This window comes from Myodes glareolus, chromosome 1, assembly GCF_982192425.1.
Source record: "Myodes glareolus chromosome 1, mMyoGla1.1, whole genome shotgun sequence".
Classification (NCBI taxonomy): Eukaryota; Metazoa; Chordata; class Mammalia; order Rodentia; family Cricetidae; genus Myodes; species Myodes glareolus.
This window is the reverse complement of record NC_142026.1, coordinates 30151138-30166990: the sequence shown is the minus strand read 5'-3', so window position 1 is coordinate 30166990 and position 15853 is coordinate 30151138. Positions and strand designations below refer to the sequence as shown.

The following is a 15853-nucleotide window of genomic DNA, read 5'->3' as shown; positions in this document are numbered from 1 at the left end:
TTGTGTCCCCCCCCCCCCCCCCCCCGCCTTCTCACCAGTATGGAGGACATGTTTGTCTGAAAAACCGTCATCTGGTCATTGATGCTGTCATTGCTGTGACCAAAGGAGCTCTCCAGGGACTTCCAGCCCCAGAAATGCACACAGTGAAACATGGTAGCCAAACATGCCTGAAGGAACGCAGGACATAAGACAGCAGGAGAAACATGAACATCGGGGCGCTGGGTAGCATCTCACCCGTGGAGTGAGAGGGCAGCCCTATAACGGCCCCCAGAGCAAAGAAAAGCCAGGCTGGAGGCTCCAGGGAGCTCATGAACCTATGATAAGCCCTTGCAGGTCAGGTACCCCTGACATGCTCCTCCAGCCAACACTTTTACAGCAGCCCTGCAGGAGTTGGAGCCAGGAACACATTTGGATGGGCAGGCCTCCTACTCTACTCTCTCCCACCCCACTTCTCCCACTCCCAAAGATGTGACAGACCAAGCTGGGCCCTCTCAACTCCTAGCAGCCCTAACATGAGTATACCCACAGGGACCTGTAAGGGAAAGTTTAAGACAAATTTTAAGTGGGACCAAGTCCAGGTATGGCCTGCAAGATACTGAATATTCTAGAAGGAAAGGAAATAAGACACTAGCGTTCATAAGCTCCCTTTAGGAGTCCCTGGCAGGATTCCTATCCCAGCATGCATAAGGGATGGGGCAGATGTAGAGTGAGTAAATCAGGTAGCTCACTGAGCCAGCAGAACCAAGGCACCTTTTCCCTTTGGCACTGCAGCCCCAGATCAGAGGACACAGAGGAGGGTGTTTGTTACCTGAGCTGCACTGGGGCAGGGGTCTTGGCAGTGCAGCATGAGGGAGACCCAGCCTCTCTTCACCTCCCCTTTGAAGAAATGCTTCTTGGAAATCCCAACCACCTTCGCCAGCTTCCCGAAAAGGGTGAAGGCCTTCAAACGTATCAGCTCGCTCTCCTGATACCAAGAGGTACAAGTGGGCTGGCAGCGGGAAGCCAGGCAAAACCCCAGCCTTCCTCCAGGGACCATTCCAATGCCTTGGTTTCCACAGAGCTTTCTGGAACCGTTCATCACGACAGTCCCTCCTTCCTCAGGGTTCATGTAGCACTCAAGAGACCGGGCATGATTCTAGCTCGGGAGCCCACCCCAAGGGCGTGTATAAGAGTTCGAATGGAATATGCATGCACCGTGTTGCCTGCTCAGCTCCAGTCTCCACAGGCGCACAGAGAGTGTATGTGAGCTGCAAGGGGTGACTGGGTTCTCCTCCTTGTAAGGTAGAAGCACCTGAGCCCTCAGATTCTAAGGTGCTGATTCTCTGGCTCTTGGTATACGACATGGTTGCTACAGGACCCCAAAATCAATCAAGGAACGTTACCACACCATGGAGAACCAGCTATTCTGCCCCAAGACACATCTCTTTGTGCTGTGAAACACAGGGTGCTGTGGCTTGAATGTGCCCCAACCTAGAGTCCACATGTGGGAAGCTTAGTCCTCCAAATCATATATAGATGGCATTTGTAGGTGAGACCTTTGGAGGCAATCAGTATGAGATTCTGAGGGTGGCGTTCTCATGGTGGCCTTAGTGGCCTTATAATAAGAAAGGCTCCAAGCTAGCGCACTCACTCCATCTCAATACAACATAGCAAGCACCGTGCTCTCAGATACCAGACTCCAGAACCACATGCTGCATAGATCATTACGCTTTATAAATCCTCCAGTCTCGGGTGTTGTCTTAAAGCAAGAGGACACACAGATATGGAGGGAAGCTCTTATCTGCACTCACGCTGTCGAAGAATGCCCTGCACTGTTCAGAGATGGCTTCAAACGAAGATCCTATGTCCCCCTCTCGGAGCTCAGCCAGGATCTTGGTCAGGGCCTCCATGGCTTCAGCCATCACACTGCAGCTCGCCTGTCCCTGCAGGGAGCCCAGGCACTTCTCCAGCAGGAGTTTTCGATACTGCTTCACCTAGAGGAATTCAGATCACTCAACTGCACCCCACACTTCCTGGAGGAGTGTGCCCACAAAGCCCTCAAGCCCCTGGGACCTGAACCAGTGCCCGTTTGATACCTTCCGAGGAGCACCGAGAGCCATGTTGCCCAGGGCACGCAGAGAGAGCACCTGCAAGGTTTCATCTTTGTCCTGCCCTGTGCCCTTCTCCAGCATCAGCACCACCGGCCTCAGCAGCTTCTCCTGGTGCAGAACCGGGTCACTCATGAACTAGAAAAGGGAGTGTTGCAGTTACCCATAGTGGAGGGCCGCTACTCAGCAACAAGGCAGAGGAGTCGGGGGCAACACAGAGAAGGCCACTATGTGAGAGGAAGGGAGGGGACCAAGTGCCTCTGTCTTCTCATCCAGAAAAGGGGGTGGTACAGCTGCCCCAGATTTGATGTAGCATTCAGTAAGGAACCACGTGGGAAAGCAACAGGGTAAGCGCTGCCTCTTGTAGAGACGGGCATACCTTATAATTAATTTCTTCAGTTAAGATGCTGCCATGGGTAAAAGCCTCACCTACCGGTGCCTGAACAGAGGTGTGTGCAGAAGCATGAATTAAGGACAGTTAACAGAATCTCCATCAGGCTGTGCCCAAGAGTGTCAAGACTTTGGGCCAGTGGGGAACCTGTGGGATGCATGTGTGTGCGCATGCTCAAGACCACCTGAGTATTTTTAAGCATGTGTGTTTGGTGTGTGTGTGCATGCACACGCTCAGAAACACCTGAGTCTTCTTTAATTGTGTGTGTGCAAGCGCACACTAGTTTGCAGGCAAACACACCTGCGGAGGCCAGAGGCTGAAGGTAGTATCATCTGTTGCTTTTCTCCTTACTTTTTTTGTTGTTTTGTTTAGAGACAGGGTTTCACTCTGTAGATCAGGTCAGCCTTGAACACATAGAGGCATGCACCCGCTTCTGACTTCTGAGTGCTGGGATTAAAAGCATGTGCCACCAGTCCTGGCCTTCAGGGTCTCTCCCTGAACCCGGATCTCTGGCCAGTAAATCCCCCAGATGTGCCTGTCTCCACTCCTTACCCCACCAACTCTGGGGTTTCAGTCATAGCTCTATACTCAGCTTTTCTGGGGGGTCCTGGGGCCTGAACTCAGGTCCACAGGCTTACACAGTAAGCGCTTCGTGTGCTGAGACAGGTGTCCTAGTCTCATGAGAGTGTTTTAAAGAGGCCTAAAGGAAACTAAACATCAAGTTGGTGGATTCTGGGGCAGAACCTGGTTTTCACTGCCATGTCCAGTGCCTTGAGGCCCCTTAGGCCCACAAAGCTCTCCTGTTCCGCTAAACGGCTTGAGGAGCTCCCAGTAAGGGCAAACAGTTGGCAAGTAATGACCACATCCTACAGGGCAAAATCCAAACTCCTCACCAGGCCCTTTGGCTCAGCCTCTGCCCTGCCCAGTACCTGACCCTTAGCCCAGCTTTGCAATCTGTAATCTCTTCCCATAATGATTTTTTAATGGTTTACAGAGGCACAAATATGGAAGGAATCTATGAGCCTAAGAAAGCTTGACGACTGGGGCACAGTCCAAAGCTGGGTATCATTTTCACGTATTTAAGTACTAGAAAACATCTCAAGGGATAATGCCCCATGGAGACTGTGTTTAGTCTAAGGGTCAGTGTCCCTTGGGAACCCAACCGTGCGTACTTTCTGTGGCTCTCTCCCCTCAAATAACCGGGTCTCCCATGACCCCTAAGTCAGGAAAACTTCTTCATTTTGAGGCCTCTCACAGAAGGTTTGCTGTCTGCAGCCAGGGCTGCTTTGATCCTTAAGGCAACTGGACATGATACAATGACACTTCTCCCAAGGGTTCCCTAGCCAGCTCCTCTAAGCCTCCATGAATGCTCTAACCACACGATAAGGGTAACCAACCCTGATGCTCTCCCTGTTTTCCTGTGGCAAGGTGAGCACCTCCTAGAGCTGACCAGGGAAACACTTCTCAGCCCCAACTGAGGAGCTCCTTTTGCTTGGTTCCCTAGAGACACAGGCTGTGTCTCAGCCTCTGCATGCCCACAATGTCAGTGAGTAGTGAAGGAGGGAAGACCCATACAGAGCATGATCTGTCCCCTAAGCTCAGGTCCCCAAAGACCAGGTGCCTGCCCTGGAAATGGGTGTGGTAGTTTGAATGTAAATGGCCCCATAACCTCACAGGGTGAGGCGCTGTTAGGAGGTGTGGCTTTGTTGGAGTGAGTAGGGCCTTGTGGAGGAAGTGTGTCACTGTCGGGGTGGGCTTTGAGGTTTCCCATACTCAGGATACAGCCTAGAGTCTGGAGCTGACTTCCTGCTGCCTGCAAGATGTAACATTCTTCAGCTAGGCCTCCAGCACCACGTCTGCCTGCATGCTGCCATAGTGATAACAGAATGAACCTCTGAAACTAAGCCCCGCCTCAGTTGAATGTTTTCCTTTGTAAGAGTTGCTGTGGCCGGGCAGTGGTGGTGCACGCCTTTAATCCCAGCACTCGGGAGGCAGAGGCAGGCGGATCTCTGTGAGTTCGAGGCCAGCCTGGTCTACAAGAGCTAGTTCCAGGACAGACTCCAAAACTACAGAGAAACCCTGTCTCAAGAAAACAAAGCAAAACAAAAAAGCAATAACAACAACAAAAGAGTTGCCGTGGTCATGGTCTCTTCGCACCAATAATGTGCCATCCTAGGAAGCCTGGAGACAAGTACCCACTACCCACTCGCACCCCTCCCTCCCTCCGTCCCTCCCTCCCTCCCAAGGTTGGATGCCTCACTTCCACACAGATGGCTGTGCTGCTGATGCGGTAGCTCAGGATCTCGGAGCCCATGCCCGTGAGCATCAGCTCTGCCAGCCTCTGCATGTAGCTCTCCGCGTTCTGCATGCACAGCCTGAGGAGAAAAGGACAGCACAGGGAGGGCTATCGGCCCCGCTCCTACCCTCCACCCTGAAGCCAGCTTGAAGGGGGCTGAGACAGATCTCTTAAGCATCTCTGGCTAGCTGATGGTAGGGGGCAGGGTACCAGTTAAATACTCAGGGTTGTGATGGTCAGACCAGAATGCTCAGAGATCTCCTGTGGCCTTGGGGGGCCCTTCTCTCTCTGGTCTCTCATTTCCTGTCCCCACTGCCACTCCAGAATCCAGGACATCCATCAGCATGGAAGTGATCCCAGGAATGAGACATCTAGCCATGTCATGCGCCGGGCTAAGCCTCTGCGGAGCCCTTGGACCCCTGTGAGACCTGGCCCCACCTGGCCGTCAGGCTCACTCCCGCTAGGAAGGTGCCTCCGTTCTCCAGCAGGGACCACACGGACTGCTCCTCCAAGGCCTGTTCCAGGGGCTCTCTGTTGAGTCTCTTGACCAAAAGCTGCATGGATTTGATGGTGATCCTGGAGAGGGGTGAGCCAGGATAAGGCTGCTGAAGAGGACTGAGGGGAGTGGTCACGAGACAGAGGTCTCCACACTCGGAAGCCTACAGCACGCTGGACACACATGGGGAAAGGTTGTGAGTAAAATCACTCCCACCCACTCCCGGAAGGCCTTGTGGAGCCCACTGGCTTCTAGGGAAAAGCTAGAGGGCAGCTCCAGCCCAAGCCTGCTGCCTTGCGCCGTGCCCCTCCCTTCCGCCCATCTGTTCTCAAGCACCTCTGCAGGGTCATCTCCTGGGGCAGGGACCCTGTGTGGACCAGCCTCCAGGTCTTCAGGACAGGTGAGGCAGCCTCTGGTCCATGGCTGCTGCCAAGCTGCAACAGGAAGGTGTACAGCAGATCGGGGAACAGGTCTGGGAATTTGTCGTCCTGGTTCATCTTCTCCATGAGGAGCCGTATGGTACACAGCGTCTGCAGGGAGAAGGGCTGGTCCGTTCTACCCTGAGTTCCCTGGGGAGCCTGGCCATGGCCTCTGCACTCACCATCAGAGGGTCCACAGCTGCCAGGCGCCAGATGTCGGCTTTGGAGGTGGCGTTGATCCTGGCCGTGAACCTTGACTGCAACCGGCCCAGCAAGCCATGCAGCATGGTCCTCGCGAAAGGCACGTTCTCTGCCACAGCCAGCCACACCTCTGTCAGGTGGCTAGCCGAAGAAGGAACAAAGGATAGTGAGCTTCTGGCAGATTAGCACTCTTTATGCCACCCCTTGGTGACCCCTGTGCAAACAGTTGAATTCTTGGAGATCACCAGAGCCATTAGGGGTCGTCCCTCACTTTCTCTAGGGTATCAGTGAGAAATTCACAGGGCCCCTGGCTTTACCAGGCCTCCCACCTGTTGACTTCCTGGGAACAGCGAATGATGTCTCCGAGCCTAAAGAAGCATCAAGCAGTTTGCAGGGGATTTTTTTTTAAAAAAAAAAAATCAGATAATCCTTCCAAAATATGTTCCAGGAGTTTGGGGAGAAGAATGGTCACATGAGACAGATGTAGTGGAGGGGAATGAATCCTCACACACGGTCACCAGTTAAATGCTGTGGACTGATTCCAGGAAGGTATTTTTTTCTCTCCATATGCCGCAGAAGAGGAGACTAAAGCTCCAGAGGACAAGCGGCCTGCCAAACTATATTTGAATAAGGACTTCTTGAGATAGGCATGGTGATGCAAGCCTGTAATCCCTCACTTGGGAGGTGGAGGCAGGAGGATAGGGGTTCAAGGCCAGCTTCAGCTTCATAAGGGATCTGAGGCCAGTCTGGGCTACACATCTCAAATCAAAACAAACAAACTAAAAGATGAAAATAACATTAAATTAGAAAGAAAATAGCCTCCTTGACCACAAGGCCAAGCCTACTGCCCTGATGGGAAGGGAGATGCCTTGTGGACTGACAGCATGCTGGGTACAGAGCCCCAGGGATACCTAGGAATCTGGAAAAGTCTAGAGAGAAAGCAAACAAGTCTAGCCAGTAAACAGACAAGGTGACAAACTTTATTCAGACCCACAGAGCCGGTGCAAAAGCCTGGAAAGTCTGGGCGGGAGAATTCAGGGTCGGGTGTGATGTAGGTCGATACTAGTGCTAGGAAGCTGAAGCAGAGGTGGGTGCACCCTGCCCCTTAGCACAAGAGTCACGGAGGTGTCTGAAACAAGGGCCTACAGCACTCATCCGAATTCTACCAACACGCCATGCCCCTGGCAAGACTTTAGGATCTGAAACCTAGTCAGGCATCACCTAAGTGGCATCTGGTGTGACCCTGAATGAGGGGACCAACTAAACCACTTCCAAGCTTCTGGTTCATGGAAGCTGTGTGCTAACAGCTGCGTTCCCCAAAAGTTTCTGCATCACTGTGGTTCAGCAGTGACAGCTAACCAAGACAGATTTAGAGGGAGTGAAGGCTAGCTTGTGGCATTGCCACCAAGAAAGCCATTAAGGCCTGCGTATGGGCTGATAGGTGCACACTGTACGGTGGCCCTGCCTACCCTGCTCTGATCCTCTAAGCACCACCTTTAGAAAAATCTCAAAATACGAACAGTCCCTCCTCCCCACACTCTGCAGGCCTCCCTTAGGACACGCCACACCTAAGAGGATTCACACACATCAGCCCTGTGGCTGTGGATCTGAGGCTTGTCAGGAAATATTCTAAGTTGACCTCAGCTCCCTGATCAGCATCGATCAACAGAGCCCTACTGCTCTGGGGAATGGCTGTGACCTCTTTCTGAGCCCCACCCAAGTGAATTCTGGTATCTTTGCATACTTACTTCCTAGGTTTGGTGCGACCCTGCCTATACCCTGGAATTGCCAGTATCAGTAAAGATAAAGTGAGAAGGAGGGAAGATGGCCCCGGCAGGTTGGCTCAAGCACTTAGGAGCTAGTACTGGAATGCAGAGGACCTGAGTTCAGTTCACAGCACCCGCAATCACCTGAAACTTCAGTTGCAAGGAGTCTGACACTGACTTTCTGGGTACCCGCACACATGTGACATATGTACCCACATGCCCGGAAACAAACAATAAAAATAAACAAGTAAGAGGGGACTACTATCCCTTGGAAACTTAGAAAAGTCACTTGCCCTCCTGGGACACACTCTGAAAGGTCACAGAGACTCAGAGGTACAGACCTGAGGAGCCACAGGGGAGGGTTGGCATGAGAGAATGCCCTAGGTTCTGTGGATGTCCCAGAAAGGACAACCAGGACATGAGAGGAACTATGAGATTCAAGTTCAGCCTGATAGTGGGATAAAGCCTGGGGTCTGGCTCAGTGGCTCGACAGAGGCAGGTGCTCCCCGGATGAGACACAGGGCAAGGCGCTACCCAGGACTTAGGCCTCCCAGCCGTGTCCACCTTCCACGCGTGGCACTCACCTCTCCATGGGCAACGGCTGCCTCAAGAGCGACGTGAGGACCGTCTCCTGGTGGTAGTGCGCCAGCAGGAGGATGCCTTCAATGAGGTGCCGCCTCACCTCTGGGTGGTCCACTACTGGAAGGTGGACCAGGATGGCACCCAGTATCTCAGCCACCTGAGGAGGGCATGGACATCTTCTGGGGGAGGGAGGTATTTGGGACTGATGCTGGTTTATTTTTAATTATCAACCCAACTTAGAATTACTTGGAGGAGAGAATCTTAATAAGGAATTCTCTAGGTCAGGTTGGCCTATATGGGCAGGTCTCTGTGTGGTGGTGGTGGTGGAGGGGGTGTTTTAATTGTTAATCAAGGTGGGAAGACCCAGCCCACTATGGGCAGTGGCTTTCCTAGACTGTGCCCAGAGCTATGAAAGAGTAAAGAAAGTACGCCAGTTCAACCCATGTCTTTCCTAAGTTGTGTTTGGTCAGTGTGATTTATCTCAGCAACAGAAAAGAAAACTAGTTCAGGGGCCCTGTAGGACAGACACCTCCACTTTCGGGGAGCATGGTGGGTGAGTTGAAACCCCCCCAAACCTTCTCCAGCAGCCCACAATTTTCACTGTGTCTTCAGCTGGGGCAGTTGCACACCCTCCTGAGAAGAGCCTAACACCCTCAGTCCCTCATTCACTCACTGGCCAGTAGCAATTCAACAGCTTTCTCATCTAGAACTCTGTTTTATCTTCTTTCACCCTTGGTTTGGGTGGAAGCAGTCATACTTCCCCAGCTCATATCTGTATATACTGGTCAGACCCCGCCCCAATCCCAAGCAACCCCTGCTGGGCTTGGCTACCTTGTCCTCCAGCTCCTTGACCCGCATCTGGAGGAAGATGCCTATCCAAGTGACAGCGGCCCGGTCATGCTGCAGGTCCATGGCCCCAATGTTCTCACAGAGCTTCTGAATGAGAGAGACAACTTCATCGCAGTTGAATTCCGGGCAGACCACCTAGGACCAGAGCCAGGCAGAATTCCAGGCTTCCTCCTTCCACTCCCTTGTTCCAGAAGGTTAACGAGTTTTCCAGAGTCTGCCCAGCCTCTCCCCCTCCTCATCGCTGCCTCTCACTCTGCCTGCATCTCATACAAGTCATTCCCCTCTTCACAGCGCTGGCTTGCAGGCACCCTCTGGCCTCACTGTACAGCTATACAAACTCCTGTTGGCACCAGGAAGGCTGCTTTTGCCCCCACGGCAGAAATGACTTTACGTCCCATGCCTTCGAGGTTTAACAACACCTGCTTTCATGGTTCTGAGCACTCTACCCATCCGTGTGCCACCAGCATCCAGGAGCTAATGCCAGTGTGGTGGTTTGAACAAGAATGGCCCTCATAGGCTCGTATATTGGAATTCTCAGTCACCAGGGAGTGGAACTCTTTAACAGGATTAGACGGGTTAGGAGGTGTGGCCTTGTTGGAGGAAGTGTGTCTTTGGGGGTGGGCTTTGGAGTTACAAAAGCCTATGCCAGGTCCAGTTTCTCTTTCTTCTTGTGGATCAGGATTTAGCTCTCAGCTACTTGTCCAGCACCACACCTGCCTGCCACCATGTTCCCTGCTGCCATGCTCCCCACCATGATGATAATGGACTGACTTTCTGAAACTGTAAGCAAGCTCCCAATGAAATGTTTTCTATTATAAGAGTTGCCTTAGCCATGGCACATGTAATAAAACACAGTGATAAAACAGCAACTCAGACTGCCAACGCAAAGGGTCTATCTGGACCTTTCCCACAGTCCTCTCTATACTCGCTAGGGATGTGGAGGAGTCAGCCCTTAATGTCCCAGCCACTACAACCTATGTCAGTACAAATGTATTAGATATACCAAAAGCTGCTGAGAAGGAACCCCCAGGGTGACAATATTGGCTGTACAGCCAGCAGAGGAAAGTGGGGCACCCCGGGCACAGCCCAGCGTCACCTTGGCAATTCTGGAGGAGGCACTGGAAATCTTGTCCATGTCTGTGTCCTGCAGGTCCTCCTTACACTTCTCCAGCTCCTGCTCCTTGGTAGCTCCCCACAAGGAGCAAGTCTGGCTCACTGTTGGCAATAGAGTTTGGCATGATCAGCAGGAGAGTGAGCAGCCTGAGCTGCCCTCCAGCATCTGCATATCCCTTCCCGTCTGGCTTCCATTCACCGATCCTTCTACATGATGGGCTTCCGCACACGCCACTTCCACACACAGCCTATGTTTCCACTGTCCCTCTAGCTCGGTTCTATCCAGTACTGCTCCTCCCTCGGTATCTGCCAGCTCTGTGACTCAACCTCATCCAAAGAGCTTCTTCTGGAAGCATCTATGACCTTTGTTATGCTGGCCACACACTTGTCTTCTTACCTACCCACATGCGGGCTGTGCTTCCCTCTATGGCAGGCCTGCACCAATCCCCCAGAACTAGCCTTCACCCCACTGCATCCCTCGTGCCCCGTTTCCTCCCTACCGTGAAGATCTAGCAGGCTGGACAGGACATCAGTTGAGGCCAGGCGGGTTCGCCTATGGACATCACAGGTGCATGGAGCAATGAGCCCTACGAGTATGCCAAACTGCCCCAGCTTCAGGGGGATCTGGGAGACGGGAGACATCGGGTCTCAGAGCTCCACACTCAAATGCACAGCCAGGGCCACCCAGGAACACCATAGAGGGGAGCTAGAGTGAGTGAGGCCTCAGTCCCACAGCTGGGCTCTTGGAGGCCAATCAACTAATATCAGAGAAATCGTGGTTCAGGACGCATCCCCAGTCGGCTCGGTTATACACCGCGCTGGACTTCCAGACGCCTGCCAGATTCCCACAACGGGACTTCGGGTTCCAATATGAAATCCATTCACTAAATGAGTGACCTGGACAGGGGCTTCTGCAGTCCCTCGTGTTCCCTGTCTGTAAAGTTAGCTATGCCACCTCCTTTCAGAGAATGTTATCAAACCCTGATGGGAGAACCTAGCTGGCATAATGTGTGTGCAAGACACTGAACACCCTGTAACGCGGGGCTAGGCTCTTTTTTTCGGCCAAGCCTCCTTCCCCACCTCCATTTAGGTGTTTCTGTGGCCTACCACATACTTCTGTGGCTTACCACACACCACCCGGCACACTCCTATCCTGTCCACAGCCATCTCTAAGAGTAAGACAGCCAGAGCTCAGAGCCAACACAGATAGAAGAAAGACTTCATGCTGTGGGTGCCCATTAAGCAATCAAACACCACCTTGTCTTAGACTCCCCATGTTGGTGAGACTTGCTCAGCTTGCTTTATGACTGTAGTGATTCATTTTATTATTAGAAGGCATCTTTCCTGTGTGGTGTTCAGGGTTGTATACACGATTGCATGTTGTGGGATATTAGTTGAAGATGTGTTACATTCGTTTATGCTGAGGAACATTTGTTTAATGATACAAAGATTGCTGCATTCTTTTATGTTGCATTTGTTTAACTCTGTGAAGCTGTGTTACTTTGCCCACCTAAAACACCTGATTGGTCTAATAAAGAGCTGAATGGCCAATAGCTAGGCAGGAGAGGTATAGGTAGGGCTGCTTGGCAGAGAGAATAAATAGATGAGAAGGGGTGAGCAAATAAAGGAGAAGGAGATAATGCCAGAGGCCAGTCACCCAGCCTCACAGTCACACACCCACCCAGCCTCACAGCCACCCAGCCTCACAGTCACACACCCACCCAGCCTCACAGCCACACAGCCACCCAGCCTCACAGTCACACAACCACACAGCCTCACAGTCACACAGTCTCACAGCCTCCCAGTCACACAGCCTCCCAGTCACACAGCCTCCCAGTCACGCAGCCTCCCAGCCTCCCAGTCACACAGCCACACAGCCTCACAGTCACCCAGCCACACAGCCTCACAGTCACACAGCCTCACAGTCACACAGCCTCCCAGCCTCCCAGCCTCCCAGCCTCACAACCTCACAACCACACAGCCACCCAAGCCACACAGCCGCACAGCCTCACAGCCAAATAGCCACACAGCTTCACAGCCACACAGCCACGCAGACATGCAGCCACACAGCCTCACAGCCACACAGCCACACAGCCACCCAGCAACCCAGCCTCGTAGCCACACACACACACACACACACACACACAGTCACACAGCCACACAGCCATCCAGCCAGACATGACATAAGAAAGAAAGGAAAGATATACAGAAATAGAGAAAAGTTAAATCCCAGAGGCCAAAGATAGATGGGATAATTTAAGTTAAGAAAAGCTGGCAAAAACAAGCCAAGTTAAGGACGGGCATTCATAAGTAAGAATAAGTATTTGTATATCTATTTGGGAGCTGGGTGGTGGACCCTCAAAGAGTAAAAAGAATAAAAACAACAAAAACAGAAACAAAAAACCCCAAAAACACCCAACTACAACTGCATGAGCCTTGGGTACCACAAAACCTGGATCCATGCTGTGCTAGGATCCCACCCTCTCCCGCTTCACCCACTCCAAAGCCCAGGTCTCTTCCAAAGGGACTTGTGGAACAGGGCTTATCTGAGAGGTGTTCCCTGCTCTGAATAGAATGAGGACATTTTCTGTGGATGCATCTGAGAGTGGCAGGCAGTAGGAGCATCCTAGAGTGACAGACAGTGGGAGCATCCTAGAGTGGCTGCCAGTGGGAGCATCCTAGAGTGACAGACAGTGGGAGCATCCTAGAGTGGCCATCAGTGGGAGCATCCTAGAGTGGTCATCAGTGGGAACATCCTAGAGTGGCGGCAGTGGGAGCATCCGAGAGTGGCAGGCAGTGGGAGCATCCTAGAGTGGCAGCAGTGGGAACATCCTAGAGTGGCAGCAGTGGGAGCATCCTAGAGTGGCCATCGATGGGAGCATCCTAGAGTGGCCATCGATGGGAGCATCCTAGAGTGGCAGCAGTGGGAGCATCCTAGAGTGGCAGGCAGTGGGAACATCCGAGAGTGGCAGCAGTGGGAACATCCGAGAGTGGCAGCAGTGGGAGCATCCTAGAGTGGCAGGCAGTGGGACAGGTATACCAGGACTCACACAGACACCAATACTTTGAACGTAGATCTGCATGAGATGGAGATGGAGGGTCATGGCTTTCTCCCGTTCCCATTCTTTCTCTGACAAGATCCACTTCTCCAGGAGCTGTGTAGAGATCCCAGAACACAGGAGCAGTGTTAACATCCTGGGGACAGCCAGCTGCACTCTAGCCAGATTTCATGCCATGGTCCTTCCCACCCAGAATTTGGCTTCCATGGTTCTAAACACTTTCTTCTCACACTCTACCATGAAGGGAGTTGAGGCTGTGGCCAGAGTGGGAGGTCTCCAGTGTCCTCTCAAGAATAGTACTTGAAAGTTGGGCTTGGCCTAGCTCCAAACAGATATCCCTAAACACAGACCAACCCTCAGCTCAGGTGTTGCTGACAGGACATTCTAATGTCAGTTTTTTTTTCTCTCAGTGCCGTGAACATTGCTGTTAAGGCTTATATATGAATGCCCTCCCCCCACCCCCCGAGACTGTGTGTTGAAAGCCTGGCCACCAGCCTGTGGTACGGCTGGGAAGTGATGATGTCTTTGGGAAATGGAGCTTAGTGGGAAGTGAGGTCAATGGGGATTATTCACTTGCAGGTTGTACTGGGATCCTATCCTCCCTTTCCCCTGCTTCTCAGCCACAGGGTGGACAGACTTCCACGCTGCCCTTCTGTCATGATGCCCTGTCTTGCCACAAGCCCAAAGCAATGGAACCAGACAGCCATAGACTTAAAGTTTTGAAACCCCAAGCCATTCCCCAGTGTCTGGCTCTCCAGCATGGCTGGTGGCCACCTCTGGCTCTTCCTCCCTCTGCCAAGTAACTCACGTGCACGGTCTCTTGCAGTCCCTTGGGGTCCAGCTGCCTCTGCAGGAGGCCTTCCATCAGCTGCTTCAGGGAACTCAGGGCATTTGCATACAGGGTCTGAGAGAGAAAGGAGAGAGAGAGAGAGAGAGAGAGAGAGAGAGAGAGAGAGAGAGAATCGTGCAGCCATGAAAGGCTCTTATAGCCACTTATCAGTGCTCCGCAGGTGTCTTTAGGAGATGAGACGAGATGCTATAGGAATGCGTTGTTGCTCATGGGAGGAAGGCAAAGTGGTACATGAATCTTCTGCATATGTTCTCATCCCTCATATCCAGAGACCTTTGAAATCATTTACTGGAGATACTGAGGTCTCTATCAGACTGGGGTCCCCAACAAATTCAGGATGCATCTTTACGTATACACACCCCACTGACCACTGGACTCGGCGTAGATGATCTAGTTAAACCATTGAGGTTTCAGGGTTTACGTCTTACAGCACCTAGCATTAGCTCATACTTACTAACAGAGCTGCTCCAAACTGCTATGTTGTCGGTGGTTTGGGAAAGTGGAGCCCACCTATGCCAATGTACAGTTTTGGATTCTGACCCAGGAAACAAGGAGGCCTCCCTGAGGAACCTACCTTAACAGACTCGTTGTCTTCCCCTGGGGGTTGGAGAGAAATAATAGTGTGTATGCTTATATCCATCAGCTCCATGCTTTCCTCTGAAGAGTAGAAAGGCTTCAGGGTGCTAAGGAAAGACGTGTTAGCAGCAGGAGTGGCCACTAGGAGCTAAACCCATTCTGCCCACCACCCACTGGGCAAGGGAGGCATGTCTCAGAATGAGAGGAAGGACCCAGCACTGGGGGGTCAGGCATGCTTCCCTGACTAGGACCCTGTTCTGCCTGACCACCAGCATTCAGTACTTTATCTGTGATAGAAGCAGGACTTGCGGGCACAAGGCTCACTCTTTCACTTCCTGTTGCCTGCTCTGAGCCTAGCAACCCCTTCCTTACAGATCACAACTACAGCGTTGGCCCTCGCAGCCTGGTTCTGGCCTGGAATTTTCAGTATCATGACTGAGTTGCTCATCAGTGTAAACTCTAAGACTCCACATGGAGGGAACCTATGGAATCAAAGCCCGTGGGAGCATTCCAGCCCGAGTACACGCAGGGTAGCAGCCAGCCCATTGCTGCCTCGTGCTCTTTCTAGACTTGCCTCAAGTTCCAGTTCACAATCCCGGATTAGAATCGACTCGACATCCTGTTAAAAACTCCCAAGGACCACGTCCAGGCTCTAGGGCCTCCTTACACTTTTGGCTGGTTCAAGATCAGTGCATCAGTTCTATTAATAGCTCTGAGGGCTTCCACTGTGCCCCAGAGCTGAGACTTCCTGCCTTAAGAAACTCCTGCCTCTCCACCACTCACTCTGTGGGGGGTCAAACTCCCACACAAATCTTATCATCCTGCTTATGCTCGAGCCAAAAATCAAATGGCAGTCTGCATCAGCCTTTCTGACAAGCCCCTATTGTGCAGAAGCCAAATTAGGTTTTCACGGCAGACCCTTCTTTAGAATTAGAGACGGTGTTCAGTCTCCTACAAGCACCTTATTCTATCGGTTCTTACCCTGAATCCTCTCTGTATGCATTTGTCTTTTCTCCAAGTCCTTCCAGGCCTTGCCCTAGAGTGTAACCATCTCTGTTCCCTCGAGGGGAATGGAGCATCTTCAAAATCTGCCCTCAGTGACTCTGCTACTGCAGCCCACATACCTGCCAGTCACCTCCATATCCCAGAAGTAGCACCCAACTTGAAA

General features: G+C 52.2%; 1 protein-coding gene across 3 annotated transcripts in view; it reads right to left on the bottom strand.

Annotated features, from left to right (window-relative positions):
• Window positions 1-15853, bottom strand: part of Mroh2a (maestro heat like repeat family member 2A) — a 38494-nt gene that overhangs the window by 1516 nt on the left and 21125 nt on the right. For 2 of the 3 annotated variants that reach the window (XM_087905245.1, XM_087905256.1), the window contains exons 25-39: window positions 14684-14792; window positions 14068-14163; window positions 13251-13355; window positions 10701-10824; window positions 10184-10302; window positions 9070-9222; window positions 8241-8395; window positions 5872-6031; window positions 5607-5800; window positions 5213-5350; window positions 4739-4853; window positions 2076-2225; window positions 1791-1973; window positions 809-964; window positions 36-167 (exon numbers count right to left, since the gene is read on the bottom strand). In XM_087905245.1, coding sequence (XP_087761371.1) covers window positions 36-167; window positions 809-964; window positions 1791-1973; window positions 2076-2225; window positions 4739-4853; window positions 5213-5350; window positions 5607-5800; window positions 5872-6031; window positions 8241-8395; window positions 9070-9222; window positions 10184-10302; window positions 10701-10824; window positions 13251-13355; window positions 14068-14163; window positions 14684-14792 — 2089 coding nt within the window. The remainder of the gene's footprint in view (window positions 1-35; window positions 168-808; window positions 965-1790; window positions 1974-2075; window positions 2226-4738; window positions 4854-5212; window positions 5351-5606; window positions 5801-5871; window positions 6032-8240; window positions 8396-9069; window positions 9223-10183; window positions 10303-10700; window positions 10825-13250; window positions 13356-14067; window positions 14164-14683; window positions 14793-15853) is intronic. The other variant, XM_087905264.1, reaches the window with a different exon arrangement.